The 17018-nt window shown below is 44.3% G+C and overlaps 1 protein-coding gene across 1 annotated transcript in view; it reads left to right on the top strand.

Moving 5' to 3' along the window:
* The window catches only part of LOC106578707 (plexin domain-containing protein 2), a 171327-nt gene that overhangs the window by 138772 nt on the left and 15537 nt on the right, over nt 1-17018 (top strand). Inside the window, exons 10-12 of the mRNA XM_014157836.3 lie at nt 1791-1851; nt 2137-2299; nt 10571-10609. Coding sequence (XP_014013311.3) covers nt 1791-1851; nt 2137-2299; nt 10571-10609 — 263 coding nt within the window. The remainder of the gene's footprint in view (nt 1-1790; nt 1852-2136; nt 2300-10570; nt 10610-17018) is intronic.

Below are 17018 nucleotides of genomic sequence, written 5' to 3'. Positions count from 1 at the left end.
GTAATTTTTAAGGGTTGATCCAAAGAGTCAGTTTTTAGTGTTCAAGAGAAACCAATGAGTCTTTTAAACCCAATAAAGAAATGCATCCTCTATACCGTGAAAGAGGGGGGAGAAAACGAAGACCAAACTAAAATCTTTCCCAGATGTATACATTTCTATTCAAATGAGGTAGCTCAACCCATTTAGAATTAGCAGTGTGGCGTCTGAGTGGATGTTGGAAGGAAGGTCTGGTATGCATTCCAAATGGCACCCTAAATAGTGCTCTACTTTTGATCATGACCCATAGGGGAATGGGTTGCCATTTGGGATGGAGTTGGTCTCAGAGGCTGGATGACATTAAGGTTAAACCTAAATGGGAAAGGATCCGGAGGGACTGGCCAGACCTGTGATGTTGTGATATCCTTTCTCCGACTCTCTCCCTCTCTCCTTTCGCTTCTCCCAGGAAAACATAGGAAAAATTAGGTGGATTTACCGGAGGAATCAGTCTCGACTGATTGGACAGATGATTTTACCGGCAGAAATTGTGAAATCCGGGGAGCGTGGGCTGATTAGAGAGCAGAGAGAGATGGGAATGGACTCCTCTTCTTCCTCCACACGGAGAGCTTTGCCATAATAATATCCACCATGCAGGGCTAATGGGAGTTATAGGATCTGATGAGAATAAGGATGGAGGATAACTCGGCCTGTCTGCCTTCCTGGCAGTGGTAGCTTGTGGGTGGAGATTTGTAATAAATGAAACGGTATCAAACACATGGAAACTTAAGTACCTTCCCATCTATTCCATTCCAGCCATTATGAGCCCATCGTCTGATATCTCCGCCAACCAGCCGCCACTGCTCCATGTCGATTAGATTTGGTGGGTTTATGCTATTGTGTTTGTAGTCTTCCAGGTTTTTATTGAGGTGTATGAAATTGGTTTACCACCTCCGCCATTGGTGATATGAGAGAGCAGACATATTTCTCTGACTTCAGAGTTTCAGGCAGACAAAACATACTGCAGAGAGAGAGAGAGAGAGAGAGAGAGAGAGAGAGAGAGAGAGAGAGAGAGAGAGAGAGAGAGAGAGAGAGAGAGAGAGAGAGAGAGAGAGAGAGAGAGAGAGAGAGAGAGAGAGAGAGAGAGAGAGGAGAGAGAGAGAGAGAGAGAGAGAGAGAGAGAGAGAGAGAGAGAGAGAGAGAGAGAGAGAGAGAGAGAGAGAGAGAGAGAGAGAGAGAGAGAGAGAGAGAGAGAGAGAGAGAGAGAAAACAAACTTTCCCTCTGTGTCAAAGCAGGAAATATGCTTACTGAAGAGAGAGGAGAAGAAAAGAGAGTGATAGGGAAGGGGGTGATATTAGTCATTATGATCTGTGAACAAGAGGAAGAATGAGCAGTTGCCCCTGATCAAAGGCTAAACAGAGTTTATTCGTCGCCTCGGGTTGGGAGGCATGACACAGGCATTACCTATTCCCCCTTTCCCATTTCCTTTCACCCCCTCCACCAACCCCTGTACTCTGAGCAGTTTGACCCAGTGAACTTCCTCTTCACAAATCCACCCCATATTCTAATAATCATGGGCTGTTCCCCCTTTGGACTTCCTGTATTTTAGACTCCCAGCAAGGTGTGGGGTCTGATTGGATTATTTTGGTATCATGTAACGTCTGCAGGTCTACAGAGCTGGATGTATCTGTTAGTATAATTGATGTTTTAGAGATTTATCCAATCCGTCTTTGATTGCGGTTTGTCCTTTTTAGTGATGCATGTCTAGGGTTCATGTTCCTAAGCTCTTTCTGAATATCCTCTCATCTGGTTTCAGGTGTTCCAGTGGGTTTGACCGCCATCGGCAGGACTGGGTTGATAACAGCTGTCCTGATGAGGTGAATATCATCCTGGCTGATGGAAATGACTAGCTTTCTAATATGAATAGCGAGTGAGTGGGGACATGGTGTGGTGCGCGCGTGTGTATCGGCTGTAATGTTTTTCTGTGTGGCTGCCAGGTTGATGGATGCTCTGGTCTGCTACATGCAGGGGGAAAGGGATGCCTCAGTTATTCCTCTCACTATCTAACTATCTATCTCTCACTCTCTTACTCTCTCTTATTTGAAAAGTACCAGTATTTCTACATTGCATGAGAAAGAGGACTCTTGTATGCTGTTTTGCAGACCAAAGACAAAAGCTGTGATATCATCAACACCACACAACTCTATCCATTCACCACCACGTTAGTTGCCAAGACAACAGGCCAGAGCAGAAGCAGAGGAGAGACCACCACAGCCAGAGCCTCCTCGTCCACATCCCACCCCCCAACCAGCGTCCCCACTGAAGGTAAGACAACTAACATATGCCCCAAAGCAGACAACTCCAACCAGTGTCTTGAGTACTGGTCAGGTCACATGGTCAGGAAAAACAGTATCTTGCTCAGATAGCACAAAACAAATTATTTTTAGTTTTTGTTATTTTTTATTTCATCTTTATTTAACTAGGCAAGTCAGTTAAGAACAAATTCTTATTTATAATGACGGCCTACCAAAAGGCAAAAGGCCTCCTGCGGGGCTGGGATTTAAAATAAAAAATAAAATACAAATATTGGACAAAACACACATCACGACAAGAGAGACAACACAGCACTAAATAAAGAGAGACCTAAGACAACAACATAGCATGGCAGCAACACATGACAACACAGCATGGTAGCAACACAACATGGCAGCAGCACAACATGGTAGCAGAACAAAATATGGTACAAACATTATTGGGCACAGACAACAGCACAAAGGGCAAGAAGGTAGAGACAACAATACATCACACCAAGCAGCCACAACTGTCAGTAAGAGTGTCCATGATTGAGTCTTTTAAGAGATTGAGAAGTCTGTCCAGTTTGAGTGTTTGTTGCAGCTCGTTCCAGTCGCTAGAAGCAGCGAACTGAAAAGAGGAGCAACCCAGGGATGTGTGTGCTTTGAGGACCTTTAACAGAATGTGACTAGCAGAACAGGTGTTGTATGTGGAGGATGAGGGCTGCAGTAGATATCTCAGATAGGGGGGAGTGAGGCCTAAGAGGGTTTTATAAATAATTAAGAAACAATACATGAGACTAGTGCTGGGCGGTGACTCTACGTTCTTTAATGGTATTTCAACGTTTGGTTTGTTAAATGTGATGCGAAACTCTGGCGAGTGTAATGTCTAGGGATGGCATACAGTATGGCATGGCAAGCGGTACTAGAGTGCCAAGTCTAGGACAAAAAGGCTTCTCAACAGTTTTTACCCCCAAGCCATAAGACTCCTGAACAGGTAATGAAATGGCTACCCAGACTATTTGCATTGTGAGCTCCCCCAACCGCCCCCCGCAACACCTTTTTTTACGCTGCTGCTACTCTCTGTTTATCATATATGCATAGTCACTATAACTATACACTCATGTACATACTACCTCAGTTGGGCCGACCAACCAGTGCTCCCGCACATTGGCTAACCGGGCTATCTGCATTGTGTCCCACCCACCACCCGCCAACCCCCTCTTTTACGCTACTGCTACTCTCTGTTCATCATATATGCATAGTCACTTTAACCATATCTACATGTGCATACATCAGGTGGCTGGATTATCTTGGTAAAGGAAAAATGCTCACTAACAGGGAGGTAAACAAGTTTGTGCACAACATTTGAGAGAAACAACATTTATGTGCGTATGGAACATTTCTGGGATCTTTTATTTCAGCTCATGAAAAATGGGACCAAAACTTTTATATTTATATTTTTGTTCAGTGTATATACACTACATAACCAGAAGTATGTTGACACTTGCTTGTCGAACATCTCATTACAAAATCATGGGAATTCATATGGAGTTAGTCCCCCCTTTGCTGCTATAACAGGCTCCAATCTTCTGGGAAAGCTTTCCACTAGATGTTGGAACATTGCTGCTGGGACTTGTTTCCATTCAACCACAAGAGCATTAGTGAGGTCAGGCACTGATGTTGGGTCATTAGGCATGGCTCGCAGTCGGCGTTCCAATTAATCCTAAAGGCATTCAATGGGGTTGAGGTCAGGGCTCTGTGCAGGCCAGTCAAGTTCTTCCACACCAATCTCAACAAACCATATGGACCTTGCTTTGTGCACAGGGGGAATTTTTATGCTGTAACAGGAAAGGGCCTTCCCCAAACTATTGCCACAAAGTTGGAAGCACAAGATCGTCTAGAATGTCATTGTATGCTATAGCGTTAAGATTTCTCTTCACTGGAACTAAGGGGCCTAGCCTGGAAAAAAAGGGGCCTAGCCATGAAAAAGGGACCTAGGGGGCCTAGTCATGAAAAACAGGCCCAGACCCTTATTCCTCCTCCATCAAACTTTACATTTGGCACTATGCATTTGGGCAGGTAGCGTTCCCCTGGCACCAGCCAAATCCAGATTCGTCCGTCGGACTGCCAGATGATGAAGCATTATTCATCACTCCAGAGAACGCGTTTCCACTACTCCAGAGTCCAATGGCGGCAAGCTTTACACCACTCCAGCGCTTCAGCAATCGGCGGTCCTGTTCTGTGAGCTTGTGTGGCTGAGCCGTTGTTGCTCCTAGACGTTTCCACTTCACAATAACAGTGGCAGCTCTAGCAGGGCAGAAATCTGACGAACAGACTTCTTGGAAAGGTGGTATCCTATGATGGTGCCATGTTGAAAGTCACTGAGCTCTTCAGTAAGGCCATTCTACTGCCAATATTTGTCTATGGTGATTGCATGGCTGTGTGCTCAATTTTATACACTCGTCAGCAACGGGTGTGGCTGAAATAGCCGAATCCACTAATTTGAAAGGGTGTCCACATACCTTTGTATATATAGTGTATATCCATAAAAAATTTGGCTGATTCATGATTTCGACTGGCTGAGAAAAGCTGCCTGTCTGTCTCATCCCGACCTGTTCATTACTATGGGACACAGTGGCAATCGAATTTCAATATTGCGACAATGTTGCAAATGTCGGCGATAATGTCTAGATCTGTTTTACTATGTAGATCAAGTTTATGAGTTGCATGGCTGGGCCAATGAGACAGTAGTAGTGGTAGCGGTGGTTATGGTGGTGGTGGTGGTGGTGGTACTGCGTTGCTAGGTAACGACATAAACAATGGCACTTCTTATGAATGTGCTGGCCATGTGTATGTTGTCTAGTATATCCTGGGCAGGATAGACTCTGACAATGGGAATTCCAAACCACCCGTTGTATAAAACTAACGTAAGTGGAGTCACACTATCTGAAATTGTCCAATGAGAAAAGCTTGTTTTCCGATGCAAATGTTTTGCTACAGTGAGTCTTAATGCACACAACCCTGAGACTACCTTCGAACAGAAGGGTAGGCTAAGAAGATGTGATGGATGTGCTGTTGGGACGTTAAGTAAAACAAAGTACCTGGTACGTTTCCTCAGCCACTCCTCAGTAAAAGGCACATGACAGCCCACTTGGAGTTTGTCAAAAGGCACCTAAAGGACTCTCAGACCATGAGAAACAAGATTCTCTGGTCTGATGAAACCAAGATTGAACTCTTTGGCCTGAATGCCAAGCATCACGTCTGGAGGAAACCTGGCACCATCCGTACGGTAAAGCATGGTGGATGCAGCGTCATACTGTGGGGATGTTTTTCAGCGGTAAGGACTGGGAGACTAGTCAGGATCGTGGGAAAGATAAACGGAGTACAGAGAGATCCTTGATGAAAACCTGCTCCAGAGAGCTCAGGACCTCAGACTGGGGCGAACGTTTACCTTCCAACAGGACAATGACCCTAAGCACACAGCCAAGACAATGCAGGAGTGGCTTCAGGACAAGTCTCTGAATATCCTTGAGTAGCCCAGCCTGAGCCAAGCTTGAAGCGTCATACCCAATATGACTCAAGACTGTAATTGCTGCCAAAGGTGCTTAAACAAAGTACTGAGTAAAGGATCTGATTTCTTATGTAAATGTAATATTTCCATTTTGATACATTTTCAAACATTTCTAAAAACCTGTTTTTGCTTTGTCATTTTTGTCTAAAGACAGGAACCTTTTTCAGACGAGTGCTCCAATTTCAGAGCACTCGTCTGAGTGTGCCAGAGCGCAGAATAACTGACAAAATTGACAAACGCTCAACACCCATTGAATATGGCCGGTGTCAGAAAACGTTGTCAAAAAAGCGTAATTAAATGGTTGCCAACAGCACATTTTCAGTCATCAATTCTCTGGATAACATAAAAACAGCCTAACCACCTCTGCTAGGGCCAGTAAAATGGTCAGAGTGAGCTGTTCCCTCATTTGTGTCCGAAAGTAGCTAGCAAGCTAGCCAACGTTAGCCAGTTAGCTTGGGTGCTTGACTGCGAGTAAAATGGTCAGAGTGAGTTGTTCCCTTATTTGAGTCTGGAAGTAGCTAGCAAGCTAGCCAACATTAGCCAGTTAGCTTGGGTGCTTGACTGCTGTTGTTAGGTCAGATCAACCCGACTCCTTGGCCAGAGCGTCCAGTGTGCGCTCTGAATGCTCCGAGAGTGAAACGCTCAGATTTTACGAACTGACAATCTGACAACGCTCTGAATTTACAAATGCCCAGAGTACACTCTGCGCACATTATGGCACTCCAGATTGAATTGATGAACACCCCCGTAGTATAAACCAGCCTTTAGTCTTGAAATCTTTGGTTGTTTAGTACATGGCCTCACAAGTGAATCCTTAAAGAGCTGGGTGGGACTAAAGCTTAAGAGGGTGTGAACGATGCTGAATGGGTGTAGACAAAGAAGAGCTCTCCAGTAGGTGAACCAAAACATTCAAGGGCCATTTTCTCAAAAGTGAGGTTTATCAACGTTCAAAGCAGAATTACTTACACTACAGTTGAGGAACAATGGGTATGATACTACTTTTAACCAATGTAAAAAACACAATCTCCAATTTTGATACATAAGACCGAATCAAGCCGGTCGGTCACATGTGGAAAAAGTCAAGGAGTCTGAATCCTTCCTGAATGCCCTGTATAACTTCTCTGCCTCTTTCACTGTTTCTTCAGTAATAGAACTATCCGGATTGTTTTCCTTGAGCACCAAATGCACACTAGATGGCAACAAATGATGCAGGGCATGCAAGCTGTGTTTTACCCAGCTAAACAATGCAGATTGAATTAGGACAATATCTCTAAAATTTTAAAGACATGCACCCACACAGAAAAATAATTGTGATCATTCCTTTCTTTCCTGCTGATGTCAGGAGAAACGGTGAAGTTCTCCTTCTAAGTGGAACAGCGGTCTAAGGCACTGCATCTCAGTGCTAGAAGCGTCACTACAGACACCTTGGTTCGATTCCAGGCTGTATCACAACCGGCTGTGATTGGGAGTCCCATAGGGGCGCACAATTGGCCCCGCATCGTCCAGGTTTGGCCGGTGTAGGCCGTCATTGTAAATAAGAATTTGTTCTTAACGGACTTGCCTAGTTAAATAAAGGTTAAAGCTGAAAATGCATCCCAAATGGCACCCTATTCCCTATGTTGTGCACTACTATTGACCAAGGCCCATTGGGAATAGGGTGCTATTTGAGGCGCACCCTGACTTAATTACAGCTATTTACACTTCATTGCCCTGATGTCAAGGGAAATTAAAACGTCAAGCCACGTATGTATTGAAACAAATAGCTAATTCATCTTCATCAGCTTAACATATTACCCACACACGGTACTGACTTGAATATTAGATGTCTGTAATTCACTTCAACTGTACCATTCATCTTCCCCATGAAAAGTAATATGTTCAACTTAATGTCCCTGTCACTATCTGCACAATCACATTATGCACTTTAATCATGACTAAAAGCCTATGCAGGGTGTATTTTCTGGCCGGTAACCGGTACATCTTGAAGTTGATAATTGACTAATGTGTTATGGGTTGGGATACCTGGGTGATACACAATGCCTACACTGTGCTAATGGTCAACTTATCATCTCAAGTATCCACTCTTGCTAACGCCCAAGAGAAAGAGGTGTAGACAGCTAATTATGTCGAATTCATTATAGTATGTAACAGCTTGCATTGTCTACTGGTGACTGATGATGTATTATAGGAATGCACCATTGTAGGAATATGCAACCACAATGAGGAAGATTGAGGGATGTAGACTGTGTCCCAAATGACATGCATATGGCACCGTATACATACATACATATATACACTCTTACAAAAAATGTTGCTATCTAGAACCTTAAAGGATTCGTCGACTGTCCCCATAGGAGAACCCTTTGAAGAACCGTTTTTGGTTGCAGGTAGAACCCTTTTGGGTTCCATGTAAAACTCATTCTACAGAGGATTCTACATGGAACTCAAAAGGCTTCTACCTGGAACCAAAAAGGGTTCTTCCTGGAGCCAAAAAGGGTTCTCCTATGGGGACAGCCAAATAACCCTTTTGGAACCCTTTTTTCTAAGAGTGTAGTAGTGGTAAAGCAGAAGAATTCAGTGTGCTCTCTGACATTAATAATAGTTGATATGGTAAGGTGCTCTTTGGTTTCCCAGACTTGTGGAATTGATGAAAAAATGAAGGCTAAACCTGTAGACAGACTACATGTTTTGTTATTGCAGAGTGGTGTTTAAAGGTGGTTGGAGTGGTGAGTTACAGTAGGGGTTCTGCCTGTGGGTTCTGGGTTAGATGGTTCTAGATCCGGCTCTAGTCGGTGATGATCTCTAAAGCAGATGCCCAAGGTTTTGGCTCCCGGTACCCCACACTACACAAACTCCAATGACATCCAGTTCTACTTTTCACTGTTCTAAAGTAATCATTTCAGGATTTTCTCCTAGGATTCCATATGGCTTTCCACTGTGAGGGCAGGTTTTCATTTCATGGACGTGAGGGCAGGTTTTCATTTCATGGACGTGAGGGCAGGTTTTCATTTCATGGACGTGAGGGCAGGTTTTCATTTCATGGACGTGAGGGCAGGGTTTCATTTCATGGACGTGAGGGCAGGGTTTCATTTCATGGACGTGAGGGCAGGGTTTCATTTCATGGACGTGAGGGCAGGGTTTCATTTCATGGACGTGAGGGCAGGGTTTCGTTTCATTCTCCTAATCTCTGTCTTATATTTAGTGTTTCAGTCCTTGACCTTTTCCCTCTTATGCTCTCCTTGGTAGGTATAACTTCTCTCAGATGATGTTAAAGAGGCAATCTGGGATTTGAAAAACAACAAAGCTCATGAGGCATCTATAAATTATATTCTTCAAAAATCAATCGGTATATATCATTCATTTAAAAATCCCCAAATGGATGTACCAATCCCAGTTTGCCGCTTTTGAAGACCTTCCCTCAGTGAGGTGGATGAGGTGGTGATATGAGCACAGATGCCTTGAATGCTGGAGAGAGGTGGAGAGGAGTGTGAGAGAGGTCCAGCTGAGAGACGAAAACAAACCCCAACGATACTGGAGGTCAGACACGCTGAGGAGCAGGGGTGTGTGTGTGTGTGTGTGTGTGTGTGTGTGTGTGTGTGTGTGTGTGTGTGTGTGTGTGTGTGTGTGTGTGTGTGTGTTAGCATGAAAAAGCCAGGAGGTCTATCTGTCTGTGGTGTGTGCCGTGAAGCTGACACACAGAAAGAGCCTTACACTTCTTGACAAGCACGGAGGATAGTTTTCTGATCCGCCCCAGTCTCCTCAGCTGTAGAGGTCCAAGGTCAAGTCAGACTGGATACTGGGAGGCAATGGTGGGGTGTGGGCAGCTCTCTTTTCCCTCTCCTGTTCCCTCCCACTTCCTAACACTGTTCATTCTTTAATACTGTATCCTGTATGAGTTCAGATACCGTGTGATGCGGCTTTGAGGAATCTTCACTGTCACAGTTTAATGTCATCATATGATAATTGTTCATATTCATGACACTGGCAGGATTGGTAATCGAGTTTGATTTCCTGCCTCGCTGTCATACACCTTATCTCATAGACCGTGGCATTTCTTAGACTAGGAAATTATTCTAGGAAATGGTTGCATGCATTAAATTATCTTTGATCTTGGCAATTGAAATGTTAAAATCCTTTGAAATACATTTACTTAGTTGAGACCCGTTTCAAGGCTCTTTCTGGTTTTGAGATGGTGCAATGGCACCCATAGCATTTTATCGGCTCATGTACAGTATGTGGCAAATTTACATAATGTGTATCCTATGGGGGGTGTAAATTCATATCACACCTCTCACAGTGAATTTAAATGTTTCATAGTAGCTTAACCCCAGACTGCTTCTTGCTCTTGCATTATGCATGGGAGAGCATTATATCCCCCCCAAAAAAATTCAGACATTGAGTAAATTCCCTTTTCAAATGAAAATGATCTAGCAATGAAATATAAACTGGAAAATAAAAGTTACATTTGTCTATAAACCTGTGTAATAATCGCTAATGATTATTTCTGAATATCTGATTCACATTCTTTACCAGTATTGAGGTTAATAGTGGTTGTTGTTGTCAGGCAGCTCTGAGCTGTGGACATAGAGATCCTATAATTCATAATAGACATATGGATTCTGTATGTAATTCTCTGGCTGTGGGGATATTCACAAACCACAGACAAAACAGAGGTCGTAATGTGTAATTCTCTGTCTCTCTCTCTCTCTCTCTCTCTCTCTCTCTCTCCAGATGACACCAAGATTGCTCTGCATCTTAAAGACAATGGAGGTAAGCCTCTGTTTTCCCATTGTATATATCCATGTTCCTTTGATTCAGTTGTGTTTTTCTGTGTAGATGCATGTTGTGTTTATATCTGGGGCTCTGTTTACATCCAAGGCTGCTGTCTGTGTATTTACTGCTGACAGATTGCTCTGTTTTCTGGGGAGGACAGGCCAAGGGAAGGAGCAGCTCATTGAAGCAGTGTTGAAGCACCTCATCCAGAGGCTGATTTGAAATGGCTAACTATACCAAGTTTTGGGATTGAACTGATCAATCATGGTGTCTATGTGTGTCCCCCAAATGGCAGCCTATTCCCTTTATAGTGCACTACTTTTGACCAGGGCCCATAGTAGTCCACTTCATAGGGAATAGAGGTGCCATTTGGGATGCATCCTTTGTGGGTGTTAGGGAGGGAGAGGGGGTCTTAGGAACACTAGAGCTTCATAGTTGAAGGAATGCTATCTCAGAGTGTTGGTGAAACATAAACGCAGACTGAAGCTCAATGTGAATGTCAGCAAGTTCTTGAAACCACTGCTCTCAGAACTGGTGCGTTTACCAAAGTTAAAACAGTATTAATTTGCCCTCGTTGCCTCCAAATTAAATAAATAGCACTACGAAAAAACACAATTTGGAGTGCGGACCCTTGACAAATGAACTCAATGTCATTAGGAATTTGAGGGGGATTCCAGTATGAGGGGTATTTCAGAAGAGGCAGGTGTGGTCAACAATCTCACACACATTTCCATTTCAACAGGATGTAGGTACTACCGGTATATATGGTCGACTCTGCTACGCACACACCTCAACACAGCAGGGTATCTATTTAATAACAAAATGAAATGTTTAAATTACATTTTCTGCTGATTAGCTACACCCACACTGTGTGTGTGTGAGAGAGAGAGAGAGAGTGTTAGACTGACATTTTAATTCCAAAATTAGTCTCAACTCCATCACTTCGTGAGTAAACCACACAAATATTTAATTTCCTCCCGGAGAGGAATTGGAAATCTGTGTCTCTTATCGTCCTTACCCAAACATTGCCTATCTCACTCGCTGGCTCGTGGCACAGCCTCTTCCCAGATGTCGGACAAGACGAAATCTCTGCGTGCCCATTTTCATTTGGGAGAAAGCAGACCTGTTTCACAGGATGCGTGCCAAATCGCACCCTTTGCTCTGTAGCGTGCCCTACATTTGACCGGGACTCATAGGCTCTGGTCAAATGTAGTGCACTATGCAGGGAATATGGTGATGTTCGGGACCTAATCACTGTGTGGGAAGCGTGCTGGGAAGGGATTTGGGCCTAAGGAGAAAGCCAAAAGGGATGGAGGGAATGAGCCAGTGTGATCATACTGAAACCACAGAGCCGAAGGCTGCTGCAGCCCAAACCACACCATGTCTTTAGGTGCACACTGCATGTGACCGATTACAACCACAAACCAGCCATGTGACTATATGGAGAGGCTGTCTAAAGTAATGGTGGCTATGGCTTGGCTGGTGTAGCGCTAATGCCGCAGACTCCAACACACGTCTACGTTGAACAGCATAAGTTGGCAACCGGTCTACAGCCTCTAGCTTTTCCCACTGTCATCCACTCTCACCATCTGTTCAATAGCATTTGAAAATACTACACAACATACAGTACTTCAAGTAACGTTAGCTGTGGATTTAGAATTTGATATCTAGTGCATCTCATCCACTCCACTTTGTACCCATCGTCTCTCTGCAGCGCCGCCTAGCTTTGGGCTTGGACACACGTTCACATTTTAGTGTGATTTCTACCAGATCCAGCAGTGTGCGTGTCCTTTCACCTTGGGAAACACGGAGCACGGCAGAAAACGCTAAGGCGATTAGCCTTGGCTAAGTGATACGATGAGGGAAAATCAGGACGCACCCTACTGTCTCACTGCAGAGGCTACTCGAAGAAGACAGGACACTCCTTAACCTCCAAGCAAGATGAAAAAAAGTATCTATCCCTTTGAGTTGCGTCTCCAAAGGCAACCCGTTCACTCTATCATGCACTATTGGTCCTGGCCAAAAGTAGGGCTATATAGTGAATACGCTGCCATTTAGAAGACTATGTGTTGATTAGCTTCGCTAGGCACGTTAGCCAGGTGAGAGGATGGCTGTGGCCCTGTGACACTGTGCTGTCAGTAATGTGGCGCTAAAAGCGTAGCGTGGTCTGGGTCCACACAGTCGTTCAATTCATCTTCTCTGTCCAAGCTCTGTGTTTTGCTGTCTGAAGGCTAAGTACAGCAGGTTTATGTCCTGAGAACGTTTATGAGGAGAATGCTGATTGGTTGATCATAGGGAGATGGTTCGAACTCCAGCTATGACCCCCACAGTCCCAGTCCCATTCATGTAGCTGTGTCCTGATGTGACTTTGCTTCATTATACTGCAGAAACCAATGTAACCTAATTTCAATGGCTGGTTTGCAAATAGCACCCCTATATAGTGCACTATTTTTGACCAGAGCCCTATGGGGCTATAAATAGAATAAATAAGGTGCCACTTGGCACACGGCACATACCTTTCAAAGCCATGCATGCAGGCATAGTCATCCACTTTCATGATCGAGACACTGTGACTATGTTTTTCAGGCTATTGTTTTTGCCAGCTTTCAGCTGTGTGACCCAATGTGAATAATATGTGGATTCATTCACACCCCTGTCTCTGCAGCCAAATGGCTTAGATATTGCTTACCCACACCCAAGGAAATCTCCCTCCACCCCTTCTACAGATGAGACTAGATTAAACAGTCAGTCAGATGAAACCTGGGTCTGTGTCCCAAAGGGCACCCTACTCCCTATATAGTGCAGTACTTTTGACCAGAGCCCTGTGAAATGCCCCTATGGGCCCTGGTCAAGCGTAGTGCACTATATAGGGTGCCATTTGCGACACAGCGAGGCAGTGTTTTCCACAGCAGTAGACTGGTCTGTGAGGTTGTTATGGGGTTGTTGATTAGCCACGCTGGGCTGTTGATTTCTCTTCCCTTCTCACTCTGAGCACTGGACAGGAGACCCCTGCAAACACTTCAGACCAACAGCCTGGCCTAGCCGCTACTGTGGAGCAGCTGCCTCCAACTGTGTGAGGCTTGGCAGTTGGCCTCTGTACTTTTCTCCCAAACACAGACAAATTGCCTTCCAGGGAAAAAAGTGAGAAAAGGGGCTTTCCAGCCCTAGTTTCACTGCTGATGGTGTTTTTTGGGCATCAGTTAATATTTCTAGACAGTTTAGGTTTTATGACGTGGTTGAAAGGGGATTCTTGCTTGAGCCAAATGGGTCATACACCTCCTGCTAATGAGAAGGGGATGAATGCGAAATGAGTCAATGAGGGACTGATGAAGGATTTGCCCGATTCATTTTAACACAGTGGCTAAGAAATTTTGTAAGGAGAGATTTTGAGTAGTGCTGTGGTGGGGGTGAAATTATTATGCTCTGAGACAAAGAGCGCACACAAGTCTCAAGCTCTCTCTCATGCATGCACGCGCACACACATACACACACTTATCCATCCACACGATAAAAGTCCCAATCCTAGGAACATATACATTACACATATACATTGAGTACAGTTTCTGTTAATGTACAGTAGGCTACCTGCTTTTGTTTTGGTGTTCTATAAGGCTAGCATAGTCCTAAATAAATAGTGGATTTGGATGGTCGGGGCAGCGGTGATAGCACTGAACAGCACCATAAAATCCCTGTACAGCACCATAAAATCCCTGTACAATCACAATTGACCCTTTTAACGCTACACTCTTAGAAAAAAGGGTTCCAAAAGGGTTTTTCGGCTGTCCCCATAGGATAACCCTTTTTGGTTCCAGGTAGAACCCTTTTTGGTTCCAGGTAGAACCCCTTTGATATCCAAGTAGAACCCTCTGTGTAAAGGGTTCTACATGGATCTCAAAAGGGTTCTACCTGGAACCAAAAAGGGTTCTCCTATGGAGATAGCTGAATAACCCTTTCAGGTTTTAGATAGCCTTTCTACACTCTTAGAAAAAAAGGTGCTGAGTGAGTAATTTTGACCCATCATGAATTTAACATTGAAATATCTTTTCCATTTTTAGTCATGCCCCCCTCCCTTCTTGACTTTTCCTAAGGAAGTTTATTTAACATGTTAGTTGTTAGAACTTTGATATCACAAGCAGAATTTGTGTTATAAGCAGTTTTAAGAGGACATGTAAAAATACAGGGCACATACAGGTAAGACGTTTTGATTTCCATTTATACTGAACAGAAAATATATATATACACTGAACAAAAACGATATAAGCGCAACATGTAAAGTGTTGGTCCCATGTTTCATGAGCTGAAATAAAACATCCCATAAATGTTCCATACACACAACAAGCTTATTCCTTTCAAATTTTGTACATTCATTTGTTTACATCCCTGTTAGTGAGCATTTCTCCTTTGCCAAGATAATCCATCCACCTGACAGGTGTTGTGAGGACAGACGCTGGTGACGAGAAGCAAGTACAGGGAGTGAACATTTAATGAAACACAGACAGGAACAGAATACGGACAGCGTCTGGACAGAGGAAAACAAAATTACATTACTGCTAACAAGGGGATGAAACAGAGGAAACAGACAGATATAGGGAAGGAAATCAAAACGTGAAGGAGTCCAAGTGAGTCCAATGAGCTCAGATGCGCATAATGATGGTGACAGGTGTGCGTAATGAAGGGCAGCTTGGCGCCCTCGAGCGCCAGAGAGGAGAAGTGGGAGCAGGCGTGACAGTACCCCCCTCCCCCCCTCTAGCACCTGGGCTGGCCAAGGCGCGGATGCCCGACGAGCCGGCTGAGGCACGGGAGCCTGACGAGCCGGCTGAGGCGTGGGAGCCTGAGGAGCTAGCTGAGGCACCCCCTGGTTCCTACGGCAGCGGCACCTGAGGCATGACGTGGGATGGGTGCCTGCCGAGCCAACCGAGGCAAGGAAACCTCTCGAGCCAGCAAAGGCGTGGAAGCCCGACAAGCCAGCTGAGGCACCCCCTGGTTCCTACGGCAGCGGCACCTGGACCCGACGTCACCAACTAAACTAAAAACTAAAACCTCCCTGAAGCTTCAAATAATGAGTATCAGCATTCTGTGAGGACAGACGGTGGAGACGAGAAGCAAGTACAAGGAGTGAACATTTAATGAAACACAGACAGGAACAGAATACGGACAGCGTCTGGACAGGGGAAACAAAACGATATTACTGCTAACACGGGGATGAAACAGAGGAAACAGACAGATATAGGGAAGGAAATCAAAACGTGAAGTCCAGGTGAGGCCAATGAGCTCAGATGCATGTAATGATGGTGACAGGTGTGCGTAATGAAGGGGAGCCTGGCGCCCTCGAGCGCCAACTCCTTTGTGCAATCGAGGTGTCCGATTTTAAAATAGCTTTTCGGTGAAAGCACATTTTGCAATATTCTGAGTAGATAGCCCAGCCATCACGGCTAGCTATTTAGACACCCACCAAGTTTAGCCCTGACCAAACTCCGATTTACTATTAGAAAAGTTTGATTACCTTTGTTCTTCGTCAGAATGCACTCCCAGGACTGCTACTTCAATAACAAATGTTGGTTTGGTCACAAATAATCCATTGTTATATCCAAATAGCGGCGTTTTGTTCGTGCGTTCAAGACACTATCCGAAGTGTAAATAAGGGTCACGAGCACGACGTATTTCGTGACAAAACAATTCTAAATATTCCATTACCGTACTTCGAAGCATGTCAACCGCTGTTTAAAATCAATTTTTAATGCCATTTTTCTCGTAAAAAAAGCGATAATATTCCGACCGGGAAAGCGTGTATACGTACAAAGAGAGAGAAAATAAAAGCATGGGATCCCCTCGTGCACGAGCCTGAGTTACATAGTACTGTGACCGGCCACTATCCCAACGCGCAACTTTTTTTCAGCCAGAGCCTGCAAAGCCACGATTCAGCTTTTTGCCGCCTTCTGAGAGCCCATGGGAGCCGTAGGAAGTGTCACGTAACAGCAGAGATCCCCTGTAATGGATAGAGATAATCAAGAAGGGCAAGAAATGGTCAGACAGGGTACTTCTTGTACAGAATCTTCTCAGGTTTTGGCCTGCCAAATTAGTTCTGTTATACTCACAGACACCATTCAAACAGTTTTAGAAACTTTGGAGTGTTTTCTATCCAAAGCTAATAATTATATGCATATTCTAGTTTCTGTGCAGGAGTAATAATCAGATTAAATCGGGTACGTTTTTTATCCGGCCGTGAAAATACTGCCCCCTAGCCATAACAGGTTAAAATAATTGTTATGTATTTTGTCAACGTTTATGATGAGTATTTTTGTAAATTCACCGGAAGTTTTTGGTGGGAATACATTTTCTGAACATCACGCGCCAATGTAAAAAGCTGTTTTTGGATATAAATATGAACTTGATTGAACAAAACATA

The sequence above is a fragment of the Salmo salar genome, chromosome 19 (genome assembly GCF_965601325.2).
Source record: "Salmo salar chromosome 19, fSalSal1, whole genome shotgun sequence".
Classification (NCBI taxonomy): domain Eukaryota; kingdom Metazoa; phylum Chordata; class Actinopteri; order Salmoniformes; family Salmonidae; genus Salmo; species Salmo salar.
Note: the sequence above shows the minus strand (reverse complement) of the source record. Positions and strands in the feature narration are given on the sequence as shown.